This window comes from Strongylocentrotus purpuratus, unplaced genomic scaffold (genome assembly GCF_000002235.5).
Source record: "Strongylocentrotus purpuratus isolate Spur 01 unplaced genomic scaffold, Spur_5.0 spur5_scaffold_13, whole genome shotgun sequence".
NCBI lineage: Eukaryota > Metazoa > Echinodermata > Echinoidea > Camarodonta > Strongylocentrotidae > Strongylocentrotus > Strongylocentrotus purpuratus.
The window spans coordinates 6526654-6543051 of record NW_022145598.1 but is presented as its reverse complement, the minus strand read 5'-3'; the positions used below and the strand labels follow the sequence as shown (position 1 = coordinate 6543051).

General features: G+C 34.9%; 1 protein-coding gene across 1 annotated transcript; it reads right to left on the bottom strand.

The window, feature by feature from the left end:
* On the bottom strand, nt 1–14679 carry LOC763572. The gene is made up of 7 exons (XM_030983846.1): nt 14459–14679; nt 10818–10949; nt 9484–9663; nt 8534–8827; nt 7766–8089; nt 4438–4558; nt 1–220 (listed from the first exon to the last, which is right to left on the bottom strand). Exons 1-7 carry the CDS (start codon nt 14535–14537, stop codon nt 1–3), a joined length of 1350 nt encoding a protein of 449 aa, XP_030839706.1. The 5' UTR covers nt 14538–14679.
* Nucleotides 14680–16398: the final 1719 nt, after the last annotated feature.

The window sequence follows — 16398 nt, the reverse complement described above, 5'->3', positions numbered from 1 at the left end:
CTAAAAATGAGCACCCTCTTCTTTTTTGTGTGCAATCTCCGAAACATTCTGGTTCTCATAAATCAGGTTTGGTGATGGTAGACGTCTTTCTCCTGGTGTTTTGGACGAAGCCGTTGAGGTGATAGCCATCTCCTGGTATGTCCTGTCTCCCTCGGGTCTGGGTTGTAGGTCCATGTAAGGATCTGGTTCGTTCTCGCCCGTCCTGGTTCGTACTTTGCGTCTGTTACAGACAAAATAATCACATGAATAAATCCATATTAATCCACATTCACCACTCTCCATCCAAGTATTAAATGGGTACCCGGTATGATGCATACGCCGGTGCATACGCCGGTGCATACGTCTTTGTAGTTTCATTGCTCAGCATTAAAAAAGCGCTGAAATGCTCCCCAGTGGATGGAAAAGGTGGATACATTGTGAGCGGGCAAGCCTGAATCTTAGTACCGGGGTGAAGCGCTTTGAAACATCGTCGATGTATTCTATACCCGATCATTTTTAGGTGATTTGCCGTGTAGCGTGGCAGAGCACCTATTGATTTCGTCAGAATCTATCCTTTGCCCCTTTTTTGGTTACCCTTTCTTTCTGTATGGATTTCGTTAGCTCCATACCTAATGAATGACATGTGCCTATGCATTATAATTGATCCTTACGACGATAACTTTTTCTTTATTACTGATGCGTGACGTCATCTAGGCGACATTTTGTTAATTTCTATTATTGACCATATTTCCGTCATACAATATCATTTCTGAAGGATATTCCATACGCATAAACTTGACGTCATGGATAAACTTTTGTAAGGTCACACCCTTTGGTCAAACCCATGTCCGTGAGCGCATCAAGACGGGCGCGTACGCGTGCGTCGAAATTTGAAATTGGTCAACAATGCTTATTGGACCAATTTACTACACGTTTCAGACCTTTATGTAACATTATAAAATTGTGCGAGCGCGGATTCATATGCGCGTGTTTTACGTGTGCCGTCCGTACTGAATATATTAATCTAACTTGTTCAAATGTTGCTGAGACTATTTTTTGCAAATTCAATTTTTTTTTAGCCATTATTGACCTCAATTTAGCTTTTATACTTTCCTTAACCCTAAAAAGGCCGGGCTATTTGAGTTCTTAGTATGGCGGGGGGGGGGGGGCATTATGGTTCCTCTTAAGATCTCGGCCGTGAAACGGCCGATCTCCGTGAAAATTAGCACGCATGTCAATTGAAGTGTATAAAATACTATGATAATATGAATTTTTTGTAAAATTCACTTATTTGCATATTTATGGTAATTTATGCAAATATGGTCATAAATCACATTTTTACCCATAAATCATATATTATTCATATTGAAGCATTCTTTTTTCACTACATATATTCATTAAACAATTTGAAATAATAGGACAAAACATTTGGAAGAGCCAGCTTATTCCTTTATATGCTATCTTTTGTTTTGATAATTTCTTATGTATTTCATTGTTTTTTTAAACTTAGTATTTTATTGTTTTTGTTGTTTTATTTCATTTCTAACTACAATTCAACTGTTTTGACTCCCAAAACAACCACCTAAACTTTAAACAAGACCCAATAACCAATGTTCGATTTATTTTTAGGAAAAATGACATTTCAATATGTTTTGTACACAAGGGGGGGGGGCATAATGGCCCAGCGTTACTAGGGTTAAACACCACAATTAAAGATCATAATAAAAACTCAGTTAATGTCTTCTTGATTTTGGTCAAATGCCCCATCATCAACATGATAATAATAATAATACATTTATAAAGCGCAGCTTTAATACAAAATATATATCATCATCATTAACACATCGGCATCATTCTCATCATTATTATTCTCATTATAAACATTACCATCATCATTATCATTATTATCATTATCACCATTATCATCATCAAAATCATCGTCATTATCATCATCACCAACATTATCATCATCATTATCATTCTGATCATCATCATCATCATCATCGTCATAATCATGATCGTCATCAACATTCTAAAAACTATCATCTTCATCATCATCATCATCATTATCATCATGGTCAATATCATCATTTAAATCACTATCAAAATCTTCGTCAGGATCATTATCACCAACTTCATGACCATCATCATTATCATCATCATCAACATCATCATCCCCATCATCAACATCATCACCTCATCATCATCATCATCATCATCATCGTCTTCATCATCAACATCATTATTTACATCATCATCCCCATCATCATCAACATTATAATCACTATCATCATCATCATCATCATTAATACCATCACCACCATCATCATCAACAACATCATCATTCAAATCGCTACCATCATCATCATCATCATTATTCTCGTCATCATCAATATTTTCACCTCCATCATCATCAACATCATCATCATTCTAATCACTATCTCCATCATCATCGACATCATTCTAATCATCATCATCATTGTCATTCTCATCATTATCATCACCGTCATCATTACCATCATCATTCAAATCACTTTCATTATCATCAACATCATCGTTCTCAACATCATCATCATCATCATCATCAACATTATAATCACTATCATCATCATTATCATCATCATTAATACCATCACCACCATCATCATCAACAACATCATCATTCAAATCGCTACCATCATCATCATCATCATTATTCTCGTCATCATCAATATTTTCACCTCCATCATCATCATCAACATCATCATCATTCTAATCACTATCTCCATCATCATCGACATCATTCTAATCATCATCATCATTGTCATTCTCATCATTATCATCACCGTCATCATTACCATCATCATTCAAAATACTTTCATTATTATCAACATCATCGTTCTCAACATCATCATCATCATCATCATCACCACCAACATCAATATCATCATCACCATCATGATCCTCATCATCAACATGATTATAGAAACTATCATCATCGTTTCATCATAATCATCATTATCAATCTCATCATTAATCATTATTAATATAAGTGAAAAAGAGAAAAAACGAAACCGACAATTATCGATGTTTAATCATAATTTAATCAATATTATAATTAATAAATGACACACATTTGCAAAGTTTAGATCCTCTTCTGTCATTCGATGCAACTCATATGATGCATATTTAACGCATGAGTGATTAAAAACAATTTGAAGAGAGGGTACCAAAAAAGTCATTTGGCGGGCGGTATCTGAATTTCAAAGGGAAAATCACATTTCTAGAAAGTTCATTTTTGCCGTTTCATATGACACCTCAATCAGGAAAAATGAGCCAGGAATAACAAAGTTCTGTTTTTTAAAAGTGATGCTTGCATTTCCATAATTTAATGAAACAAATTGGTTTTCACTGGTTGCCTGCCGTAGCAACAAACAGAGTTGACAAAAGACTTAACTCCGTTTAGTTCACGATCAGCCATGTTTCAAGTCTATCGTCTTCCTTGTGCATGGCTGATTGTCAACGAAACGGAGTTAAGTCCTTGTCAACTCTGTTTGTTGCGTCAAGTATTTTGTCTTCTTTGTCCATGGCTGATTTTGAGCCTAATTGGACAATATCACTCTGGATATGTAAAGAAATTGGTTAGATACATTTATTAACCTTACGCTGGGCAATATATTACCCCGCCCCCCCCCCCCCCCCCCACTCCGTGAACGGAGGGATACCATGCGTGTTCCTAAACTCTCCGGCTCGTAACAAAAAAAAAAGGTCGACCCGTATTGACTTTACACACCGGACTTTTGCTGAAAAGGGAGGGGGGGGGGTGTGCTGAAAAAGGCTCGTATAACAAAAGAAAAAGGTCGACCCGTATTGACTTTACACACCGGACTTTTGCTGAAAGGGGGGGGGGGTCGCTTGGAACACGCATATGCGTACCCTAAATAGCACTGAGTGGGGGGGGGGGGGGGGCGGGTATAAAACCTAATATTTTTAAGACAACTAATTTTGGCATGCAGGACAAAATTGAACAAAATATGGCAATATTTAAGGAGCAGTATTTTTAATAGCATTTGGCATGTTGAATGTCTTACTCCAGAAGATCTATTTTGTAGGTTACTATTTTTATCTCAATGTGTAAGCGTATGTTGCGTAAGTATTAACAAATTTACCTTTGTCTTTGCGGAATTGTTTAATCATATACCCTGCCCTCTGTTAAATGTAACATTTTTGTCGTAGAAGTTGAGCCCCCTCCCACTCTCAATAAAGAAAGAAACAATAATGTGTTAATGATTTATTCCATAATAGAATATGATAAATTATTCATATACAAGGAGTGTTAGTCTGGAAATAAAAAAGTGTTGGTGAGTAACAGTTAACGAAAAAAATATATCACATTTTCGAAGGAAAGAAGTATTTTCTTTTATGACAGTTTGTTGTTTCAAGAGTTTCTTTTATTGATGTGTTGGTTGATGTACTTACCTTCGCTGGTAGCAAAACAGCGTTAGCAGAACAGATATGACGATGAATTGCAAAACAATAACAGAAGCTAACACAGGAATAAGCCATGGCATACACTGTCTAACAGCATATGGTGTGGAAGCTGGAAAGAATGGAGAGACAAGGAAGATTGGTTAGAACACTGATTAATTTGAGTGTCTTGTCTACATGTTGGCTTTAAGAGAAAGGATATTGAAAGATAAAAACTTGGGATGGCACTATATTTTTCATAAGACTATGTTGGAAACTGAAATAGTAGTCAAATGAATATTTCATCCATCCCAAACGAGGTCATACGTGAGTTCGAGCCCATGCACGAAACTGAGGTCAATGAGCAAGGAGTTTTACCTACATAGCTCCTCCCCCCCCCCCAGGTGTTAACTGGGTACCCGGTTGGATGCGAATGTGTTATATTTTTGTTCACTCTCTACAGTACGATCCTTATTTTCCTCTAGTAAATAGAACAATTATCAAGATACAAAAAATGATGGGCAGAGTTTGTTTCTCTTGCGTTATATAAAAGCCCTTAAAGATAAAGGTGAGTTCTGGTAAAAAAAAAGAAAATGAATTCTCACAGAATCAAACGAAAATTACACTGGATGTTCAAGATTACAAATAAATGTTATTTGCCAAACAATTTTGGTAGAAAATGTATACTGGCTGAGTAATGAGCATAGAAAGATTAGGAAATCAAGGTTAGTAGCCCCGACACCATTTGTGTAGTTCCATATACATCTTTCTGTGTACAGTGCTCGTTACTTTACCAAGAGTGGGCCAAATTTATCATGATTTTGATGACTCCAGAACTCTGCAGTACACACCAATGCTTACATGCTACATGATCAAATTTTTCTGATCCATTACACACTTTTTCTTTCACAATGCACTCGGATGACCAGAACTCACCATTATCCTTAACTTGCACGAGGAAATACAAAATGTCTTCTACATCAATTGAAAGCATCCGCCGTCTTTGATGAAAATACATGACATTCGAGTAGGGGCTAATTGGATAATTAGTTCTCGATTAGAGCTCGATTATGTTATTTGTATTCATTGACAAGGTACCTACTGATATTAGATATATTGGATGCTCTGTTTTAAATACAGTCAAGCCTGCGGAGTAATGAGTTATCTACTGCTACTTGTCCTAAATCAAAAGTGTGGCGAACGGTAGCGGCCGGAGGCTGCGCTATATCAAATTCTCGATTGCTACATCAAGATGTTTACTTGGCTTTTGGTCTCTATCAGATAGAGTGATGTTTGTTGAGTTGAAGGGTCAACCTTTCAATGTGTATATTAGTCAGGTTTACGCACCTATACTACGGCTCATTCAGAGGAAGATGTAGACAAATTCTATGAGGATTTGGAAAAGGCCATGAAGCATTGTAAGTCACAGGTAATAACTTTCACCACGGCTGATAGCACAGTAGGACCTCATGGACTTTGAACCAGTAGTAGTACTGAAAGAGTATAGAGATAAATTAGTTTACAAGTCACCATTTACACAAACATGTGTTGTTGTTTTTTAAATCCGAGACGACTGTGGACTTTGAAAACTCCAGGCGACAAAACCAGACACCAGATTGACTACATCAACATGAACAGAACATTCCGAAATTCCATACGACAAGCTAAATGATATCACGGAGCTGAATGCCAAATCGACCATGTTCTCCTCATCAGTCACATGCATGTCATGCTAAGAAAGTTGAAGAAGACGGAGGCAAGCCAGCGATTAGAACTTGACTTTTTAATGTGTGCTGCGCCTAGAAACAAAGTACGAGGCGCGTTATAAATGTGAGCTATTATTATTATTATTATTATTATTATTATTATTATTATTATTATTATTATTATTATTATTATTAAAGAGAGGGCAAAGAAGTGACGGAAAAGTACAGAGTGGCAGTGCAAAATGGGTTTAACATGTTACAGGTGGAGACAGGAAATGAGTTTCAATAACCAAGGTTTTCTGAAGCTGTCCCCACTGTGCTTATAAGACTCTTCCGAAAAAGAATATGAGGAAGAAAAAGAAATTGATACCCTCCAAAATACTTAGATAGATGGCGAAGGGGCGAGAGGAGAAACGGAATGGAGAAGCCTATGGATATCTAGATAAACAGATCTGAAAGAGGAGTAACGAAGCCAAAAACAACTGGCTTAATGAGCAGTGTAATGAAATAGAGAGTAAGAAATGAGTATCAGACATTCATGCATTAATTTGAGAAATAAAAGGAAAAGCGGTTTGCAGCTTTACCGGATGTTTTATATCAAAGGCCCTTTAACGCCCATTGCACACGAGGCGTCAATGTACTGATGGAGGACTGCGTCAGTGACTGTAGATGTCATTGATGTGCTCGTGAAAGTGAGACCACAATGATAAACCAAGTAGAAAAATGAACAGGGAAACATTGTGTTGAATTCAAAAGTGTTGTGCCGATTATTTTTATAATCTTAATTAGCGCTGGTAATAGCGCAATCAAAATGACGCAGGGTGTCCGATGGGCATAATGCTTACATGGGTTTGGAGGTTTGGTGACAGGGGCTGTAGTCGTCGGGGTGGTTAATATAGTCGGCATAGTTTGAGGCATCGTTGTGGTTGGATCTACTGTATAATGATAATGATGATAATAATGATTATAAAAATAAAGATATAATGATAAGAATAACAACTTTAATGATAGGCCTACTACTACTACTAATACTAATACTAATACTCTTACCACTACTACTACTAATACTAATACTAATACTACTACTCTTACCACCACTACTACTACCTATAATAATGATACTAATAATAAAGATAATAAATAATAGTAATGATAATAATTATGATTGCCAGGTTAACAATGTACACCTACAAGGGGAGAGGGAGGGGTAGTGGTAAAAGTGGATTTATGTCTTGCCAATTGACGTTTGTGCCTAGCTGAGATTTGAACCCACCCCCCCCCCCTACCCTTGGATTGGGAATCATTTGAATTAACCACTTGTTGATTACAACAATTCTTTAATTTTACTTTGTACTTGAAAAAAAATGTTATACGTCTTTACTAATTTACGCAAATAAAAGGGAGGGAGACTCGATAGAGTGAATGTTTCAGGACTAACTAGAAAGGCTACTCATCCTATTCCAACGGAAGGGACTAAACACTGAAGGTCATCTGGAATTTTTTTTAGAAATTACTTCCTTTTTTTATATAGTGAAGTAAAAACGATCTCGTATGAAAATTGTCTTTATTTGTCAATTGAAAGCGTTAAAAACACCAAACGTTGATTTTTTTCCGGCAATAAAAGGCTAACTCACTGGTAAAGGTGATAAGGTACCCCGATGCTCCAGCCGAGTTCGCAGCCCTCGTCAACATTGCAGTCAAAACCAGTGCCGTATCTGGTAGCCCAGACAGCATGGTTTCTCCAGGTTCTGTAGGGCTGATGGTCATACCTCCTACCTCCACACTCAGTGTGTCTCCAGGAGCCAGGTCGAAAGCCAGGATTCGAATCAAGAGCATCCCTGATGACGCAGTGACATCGGTACTGGAGGTGAGGTTGTCTGGTTGGGATGTATCAGTACTTGAAAGGACGTAATTACCAGGAAACCATGGTGATGAGACGTAGCCATCGCCAACAGACACTAGATGATTTAAAATGAAAATGGAAGTTTAAATAAAATAAAAATGAAACACCATACAAGATTATTAATTGTCAGACTGTCAGGTTCAGCTTAAATAGATATTTCATTAAACCTTTGAAATCAGGAATAATTGTTGAATGTGTGAGATCTGTTGAGAATCAAAAGGGCATTAACTATATTTAGAATGATATCAGTTAACACTCTTCTGGCTATTATTAAACAGACGACTGATATGACATTACGATATTAGTTCAATGGGTTTTGGATAAGAACAGTTATTTGAAAGAAGATGACAATAATTGGACAATTTTTCCGAGGAGACCTAAGCCTAGAATGTTACATGTGTATTCGTTTAATTTGTTATCTTCATTATTGTTTTAGACTACAATTCAAATATTTTAATTTTATAATGATTTCTTTATTTTGAGATATGAAAACACTCACCAGAATAAACAGATACGAATTCCATGTTGACTTCATCATCACCACACAGCTGGGCAGAGTTACCTGGGCATGGCATTCTACACATATTGTTATCAACAGGCTGGGCTGAAGGATTTACCTGGTCATCACAAGTACATGTCTCTCCATATAAACCAGCAAACATAAAATTTATTGAACAGCTTTCTAAACAAGTCTCAATAGTATTTGACGTGAAACGAATTGCTGTGTTTGATACAGGAATGTCTTCAAAACGGTAGCACCCTTGGTAATTTGGCGCGATCCCAACGTTTAAGCCTATTAAAGGTGTAAAAAATAAATATGGATTACGTTTAAACAAATTAAGATTTAAAGTTTCTGTTGAAAATACGTCTATTGCAACTCTCAAGTAGCATAAATAATGAATGCATAGCATCATTCAATGAAATATAATCACTTCAAGATTCAGAATTCTCACGTGCAATTATAATTTTAAACTCGGCCTCTGGTCTCAGTAAAATATAACATCAATCGGGAAAATGTTGAATCTGTCGGTTTATATATTTTGTTGTATTGAACTTCATATAGCATTTATTATTTCGTATACTAGTAATACAATAATAAGGAATAATAACAAAGTGAATATGACGAAGGAAAACAAATACATGTACAATGACTGTAGTCATACGTTTTTCTCTTTTTTCGAGACGGGTAAACAGGATTTAACCATTTGTGAGTATCATTGTGTTGGAATAAATATTCGCCTTTGTTTACGGAGTTAATCATACAAATAATACATTTGGTCTACTCGGGGTAAATATTTCTCTCCTTTAAAGAAACCTAAAGAGTAAAAAAAAAGAAAAAAAAAGAAGACATACATACAAAATAATTATGTTGACACAGGTCGATTATCAGTTTCGATATGTAGATTATTGAGGAAATAAAAGGTAATTCCACGTGGCTTGAAGACTTACCTGAGCACCTAACACCTACATCGTTGTTATGAGGGCATGTAGAGGTCTGTCCCCACTGGCCGTCTGTAACACACTCGTTCAGACGTCGGTCGGATGATTCACACTGTACGTCAGCTAACCAGATACGTTGTGTTGGAATGCCAGGCCCGAAACTTGGACTACTCAAAGAAACTTGAAAACCTATATTAAACATGAAAAATGGACATTTCACAATACGAAAAACCACTGTTCAGTCTAAATTGGAGTCCTGTGTAAAACAACCTTTGTGCCAATAAGGGTGTTCATTCCACAAAATGGAAATAAACAAAGCAAAATAGAACAATGTTGGAATACCTGGCCTGAATCAGTTCATCATAGGGAGCCCTGGTTTAATATTGATCCATGCTTCTGAGTGTCTATAATTCCTTTACTTCCAAATACATGCAATATCGACACAATATCTTCATGTTTCATTACAAATATTACAAAGACAATCCAACGTAACCGGGACATACAGTAATGTTTTATAAGGATGATGGGTTAGAGATTTACACATATCAAATAGCTATATCTGTATTAAATTATTAAATGTACTATTCAACATCATTTCGGCTATGACGAGCTACCCATTCAAAATGATGTTTGAGAAATAATAATTAAGAATAAAAAACATGGTGTTATGATTTTTCTCTCCCCATTTCTTTTCTTTTGGGCATTTCCCTTTCCATGCTTTAACAAAAATGATCTTTTCTTCTTCAGCATTCCCTGCTCTTTCCCATTCTCTCTTGTTACAAATCCTTTCTTTCAAGGCAGTTTTGTACTTCCTTTCTGATATCTTATTTACATTGCAATCTGCGTTTGTATAACTCATTTGAATTCATACCAATGGCTTTGAAGAAGACTTTTGTTATAGTTACACAGATTAATTAAAAATTCAAATCAAGTCGATTCAAAGAAGTATAATAAGAAAGATATAATAAAGAAGAAAAAATAGGATGAGAAGATGAAGAAGAAAAAGGTTAAAGAAGAAAAAAGGAGAAGAGAAAAAAAAAGGTAAAAGAAGAAGAAGATTGAAGAATATTAATATGAAGAAATTGAGCTATAGTAGTCGAGACTCACGTCCTTTTAGTCACAGTCACAGTCTCATATTTCAGAGTATTTTCAGAGTAGTTTCAGAGAAAGTGATTTTTAGGAAGTTGTGTTGGTTTCCTTATTTTGTCTGGTCCAAAAGCAAATATATTGTATTAAAAAGAAAATATATTTTATATTTTTATTTACATATATTTACATTATTGCTTCTCAATTACTATTGTTCAGCCTATTGGATTGTAAACATGACGAGTTTTCATACAAACCTAGCTGTCTGCAGACTACACCACTGTCTGTACTATCCCATCCTCGGTTGCATATCGTACCCCAAAGGTTATCATAATACACCTCTACCCTTCCTTCCAGAGTGGAACTACCATCAACCAGTCGTACATCACCTACAGAAAGAAAGACAAAATATGTAAATAGTTTTAAACACTACCAATCAGCCCTCTATCGGAAGAATAAGGAAATTAACTCAGAACAATGTAATTCCCTTTCGAATATCTCACGTCAGTAGACTAGATTTGATTCTAAGTATTCATTGATAATAATAATATTAATAATAATATTTAATTTTTATATAGCGCTAATACAAATGTCTCTAAGCGCTTTACAAATAATGTGGTACAATCAATGGCCGGTGTAGCGACTTTAGTTTTACTATATTGCTCCTCCTACAAACCCTGCAATTGTTATCAACCCAGCATTGCCAGATACGCATTTAATATGCCTGGGTCGAGAGGTCAAATATGGGTTGAACATCTTGTCTCAAGAGGTCATCACACAACGAGGATTGAACACACGACCTTGGATATAGTGTTCTTTTAAAAGGCCACTTCCGTAACTTTCAACTTAAAGATAAGGTTAAGTTCTGGAGAGAGGTGAAAGTCATTGTGATCGTTTTTATTTTATGCCAAATGTTTGTGTAGTCCCATATTCATCTTTATGTATACAGTGCTTGTTACTTTAATACCAAGACTGCGCTAAATTTCTTATCATTTTGATGATTGCAGATCCTTGCAGTATACATAAATATTTATATGTTACGTGATCAAATTTTTCTGATCGATTCCACACCGTTTAACCAGAACTAAACTTTTTATTTGAGTTAAAATTAAAATATCTGTGATTTGTATTAGCCAAGTCTTACATTTTCTGTATGAATTGGTTTCTAAGAAAGCACTCTTTAACTAGATGGGGAAAAGATGTTGATCTACGTTGCCATATTATAGATATGGATTGATCTTGGGGAGGGGGGTGGGGTCGGACGGACGAATATTATGAGGGGTTTGAATGTGCATTTAATATGCAAACTGAACAAATCCTGTATATCTGATCACCTTTAAACAACACTTGCACAACATCTACAAATTATTTGTTTATAAACCTACAATAATTTATGTCTGGTTTGTATTCTTTCAAATAAAATTGAATTTTGTGAGAGCTTTTGTGTCAGACAATGAACTGTAGTTAACTAAATTTGGCACCTTTCCGGACTCTGAACGTATGACCATGAACATTTTATTTGTGGTTTATTATCCCTGTTGATTTCACAAACTGACAAACAACCAAACAAACTTCATGGATGTCTATGACCATTAAAATTGTAACGAAAAACAAACAAACACTTTATTCACTCGAAAAATCCATGTCCTCTAGAAGCATTCACATCGCAGAAAAATCAAGAAATTTGTACAATGGTTCAAACTCGAAGATTTGATAAACTTGATGTCTGGTAAAAAAAGAAAATTGATTCTCACAGAATCAAACGGAACTGACACTGAATGTTCAAGATTACATATAAATGTAATTTGCCAAAAGAATTTGGTATAAAATGTATACTGGCTGAGTCATGAGCATAGAAAGATAAGGAAATCAAGGTAAGTACGCCCGAAACCATTTGTGTAGTCCCATATACATCTTTCTGTGTACAGTGCTCGTTACTTTACCAAGACTGGGCCAAATTTATTATGATTTTGATGATTCCAGAACCTTGCAGTAAACTCCAATACTGACATGATACATGATCAACTTTTTCTGATCCATTCCACACCTTTTCTTTCACAAGGCAATCGCATGACCAGAACTCAACTTTATCTTTAATGACAATCGTTAAGGTCTTATAATTAGATTCAATCTGTTTTCAAATTCAGTAGATTCAGGTTGAACATGACTTCTTTTACAAATTTACAAATACATGTACTCACATGAAGCTAAAGACTGTAACGACTAATTAAAAATACACATCGAAAGCCCAAAGACATACAATATGAATACTTTATTTGTACACACCTAGTAATTTTGATTTCAAGAACGTAAATATATAATCTTCTAATGATATTTCTGATTTACATGTGAAATAATAATAATGATAGAGTACTGTGACATTATAGAACATAGCTATTCCACAAGACAAAAAGAAGATGGACAATTACGTCTTCCAAAATTAAGAACGACACAAGGTCAATTTTCATTGTCTTTTGTGGGCAGTGAATTTTGGAATAGATTACCTGTTGATGTCAGATTGACAAGGTCTAGAAACAGGTTTCGGAATTCTGTTACAAGTCATTTGTTGGAGAAGTCATGAATGAAATATCAAGTATACCAATTCATAATTCATATTTTACATTATTAGTTTGTATATTGTAAGACATTGTTGAGTACTGATGCTTTTTTTTTTTAAAGTATCGATTGTAAAGGTAAATTCATTATTTTTTGTTTTGTTACGTTCTCTAAACTGATTTGTACCAAAATACTTTGTTTACCTGTTTAAGGGGTTAGGCTCGACTAGCACATGTGCTATTATCTGGCCCCTTTTACCAACCAATAGTTTCTCTTCCTGTATATGTAATTATTGTATAAAATGTATGAAATGTATTGCTGTTGGTAAATAAATAAATAAATAAGTCGATAGCTTGAAAGGTTTTGAAGCTCACCTGAGCTTTCAGTTTACTAAAGGAATTAGGATCTATGAAATTCAGGTTTAGAATAACAAAAATGATTAACAGAATAACATGGATTAGTCACTAAACAGAAACAAATAAACTGTAATGTCTAGCTTTCAAAGAGACCATATATATATTACATTCAGTCAGTTTTGAAATGTTGACCTTTTGCTTATTTTTGGAATTGCTCAATTCTATATTTTCACAGTACAGTATACGAACATGAAAGTTTGACTTTTGTATAGTCTGTTTTTAAGGAAGTACACGATATAGATATTATCAAGAATATTTAACACTGCCACTGTAGAGTAAAATTGAACATTCCTATTTCTTTCATTCTAAATTCAAAGAATATGCCTAATGTCCATGCATGAGGGAATGGTATAAATGAATTCGATTCATTATATTTGTACATTTTATCAATATTACATCATGATATGGATTTACATAACATTGCTCTACCTCCATGTACACATCCAAAACATTATTGTTCTTCTACTCTTGTTGCATAACTATGTCTATCACGTGATTGAAGTGTAATTGATCAAAATATAACAGCTCGTGATTGTGTTGGTAGAGTATATGAGACATTATTAAATATATTAGTGCATTGTGTAAACTTTATAATTTGTGATCCTTTGATCTATTGACGTTTTACACTGCAAAAAGTGCTGGGTGAAAAAAAACATAGGGAGCATGCATATTTGTTGGGTAAAATTTTACCTAACACTGGATAAATCTTGCCTTATTTGGGCTGCATTTTACCCACTTTAAGGTAAGGTCTTTCCAAGCAAACAAACACGATCCCTTTTTTAACCCAACGTGAGTAAAATTGTATCTAAATCATAATATAGTGTTCTCTTATAAGCTATTATTTATACACGTCAATTTACCAAAGGCGTGGCATTATAGTGTATTGCAAAAATACTGTTCATATTGCTATAATGATATACTTTTACCTGGAGATTGTCCTAATATCCCCGATCCTGTTGAAACTAATAAGATGACTTGAGTCCAGAATAAAATCCGAGAATCCATTGCGGATAATCAATTAAAATCCATTCACACAATCATGGTAATAGTTTTAACATTGAGTAGTCCTATCCACGCTCTGAGCAAGGGCGAGTATACAACTAACGTACAGGAAACTATGGGTGTGCGACGTCTTTTCAGATTGTGTATGCTACATTATATTTTCCTATTCCTCTTTCCGAAACCAAAGTTCACCCAAAGAGAGAAATATCTTTTGAAATATTCATATAGTTAGTGCAGTCAACCTTATAGAAATATGTCAACGTCATAGCCAATGGTTACAATGGAGGTGTGTGCTTGTGATATGCGGGATGCGACCGACCAGAAAAGCTCTTTCTTTTGTCATTTTTTTATTTATTGTATCTATAAACTGCAACAGGGCACCGCCTGTTTGTAGAGTACTCAATACATGAAGTCCACAGTTCGCCAAGTATCACCCCATGACGTTCTGAGAATGATCCTATTTGTAAAATATTTGTGCAACAAAAGAAAATAGAAATTGAGTGATAAATCTCTACTAGGTTTCCACAACATGAGCGGATGCCATGTATTTAAACATAGTATGTTAGAGATAAATTGTACCCTCTCTATAGTTATTTCATCCTAGAGTATGGTAAATATGTAACCCTAACTCTGACACTAGTCCTAAACAAAATTGCATTCCCAACCTTAAATCTATACCTTTACGAAAATAAAGCCCGAAGCAATTGTCGCAGGTACAAATGTTCGGTCGCAAGTAGAGGTGCGGGCTACCTCTAATTCATAATGCATTGTTGAGATTATCAACGATCATGCCGTTTTGTGTTCGTAGCGTGGGTGTTTCTGCGTGCCAATTCGTTTCTACAAGCTATCTGACACTTAATGAACTTCCTCCTTTTTTAATATATAATAACACAATCTCACCGCTAAACCAACTCAAAACCCAATGACACCATTTAAAAGCTTGGCCATTCTGGGATTTTGTTCAATCCGTCATCGATCTAGTATATCTGGACTGGAGTATCAACTCTATTGGTTAAATGAAATGACTCTTCAACCGGTACAAGTCAACGAGGTTTATGTGTACTATGGTGTTTTCATTATGAGTGATAGTTCTATTAATAGTCAAATTTATTATACAAATTGCGACTAATTTGAAATGATATTTGATTCGAGCGAAACAGGCATAGAAGCATTGAACGATCGAGTAATATTATCAAACTTGTCAAAGTAATTAAATTTATTATATAGAAAATGCGAGTAATTTCAACAATATTTGAAACAAGATAAGAGGCTAGCGAACAATGAATAACCAAGTCCTATTTTCAAACATTACAACTCAAATTTCAGTATGTCATATATTGCATGGGTAGATAAACAATACAAACTAGTTGACGGAACAGACACACCCGTTCCCGAAGAACATACCCCATATCCAACAGTTAGCGGTGTGCACAATTCATTCTTGTTATTGGTTGTTAAAACACACTTCCACTTACCTATTTCTGTTTACGTATATATTTACTACGTTTTGATTCCCGTTTAATGTGTTTAAAACAAACTTTTGAATTTTTTAGTCTGTTAAACAATAATACTAATGATGATAACAACAAATAATAAAGATAATGATAATGATAATAACAATAATGATAATAATAATGATAATAATAATAATGATACTACTACTACTACTACTACTACTACTACTACTAATCAACAAATCAAGAACATTTGTAGAGATATGTTTTCAGTTCACTATTTACTATTCACTAAAGATGCAGGGAGTTCTAATTAATAGGCGTGGGACAACAGATTGAAAGTATTCGTAGCCATTTTGTTAGAAATGATTTTGACAAAGAATAGTCTATGCCTAGTGTGTACCAAAAAT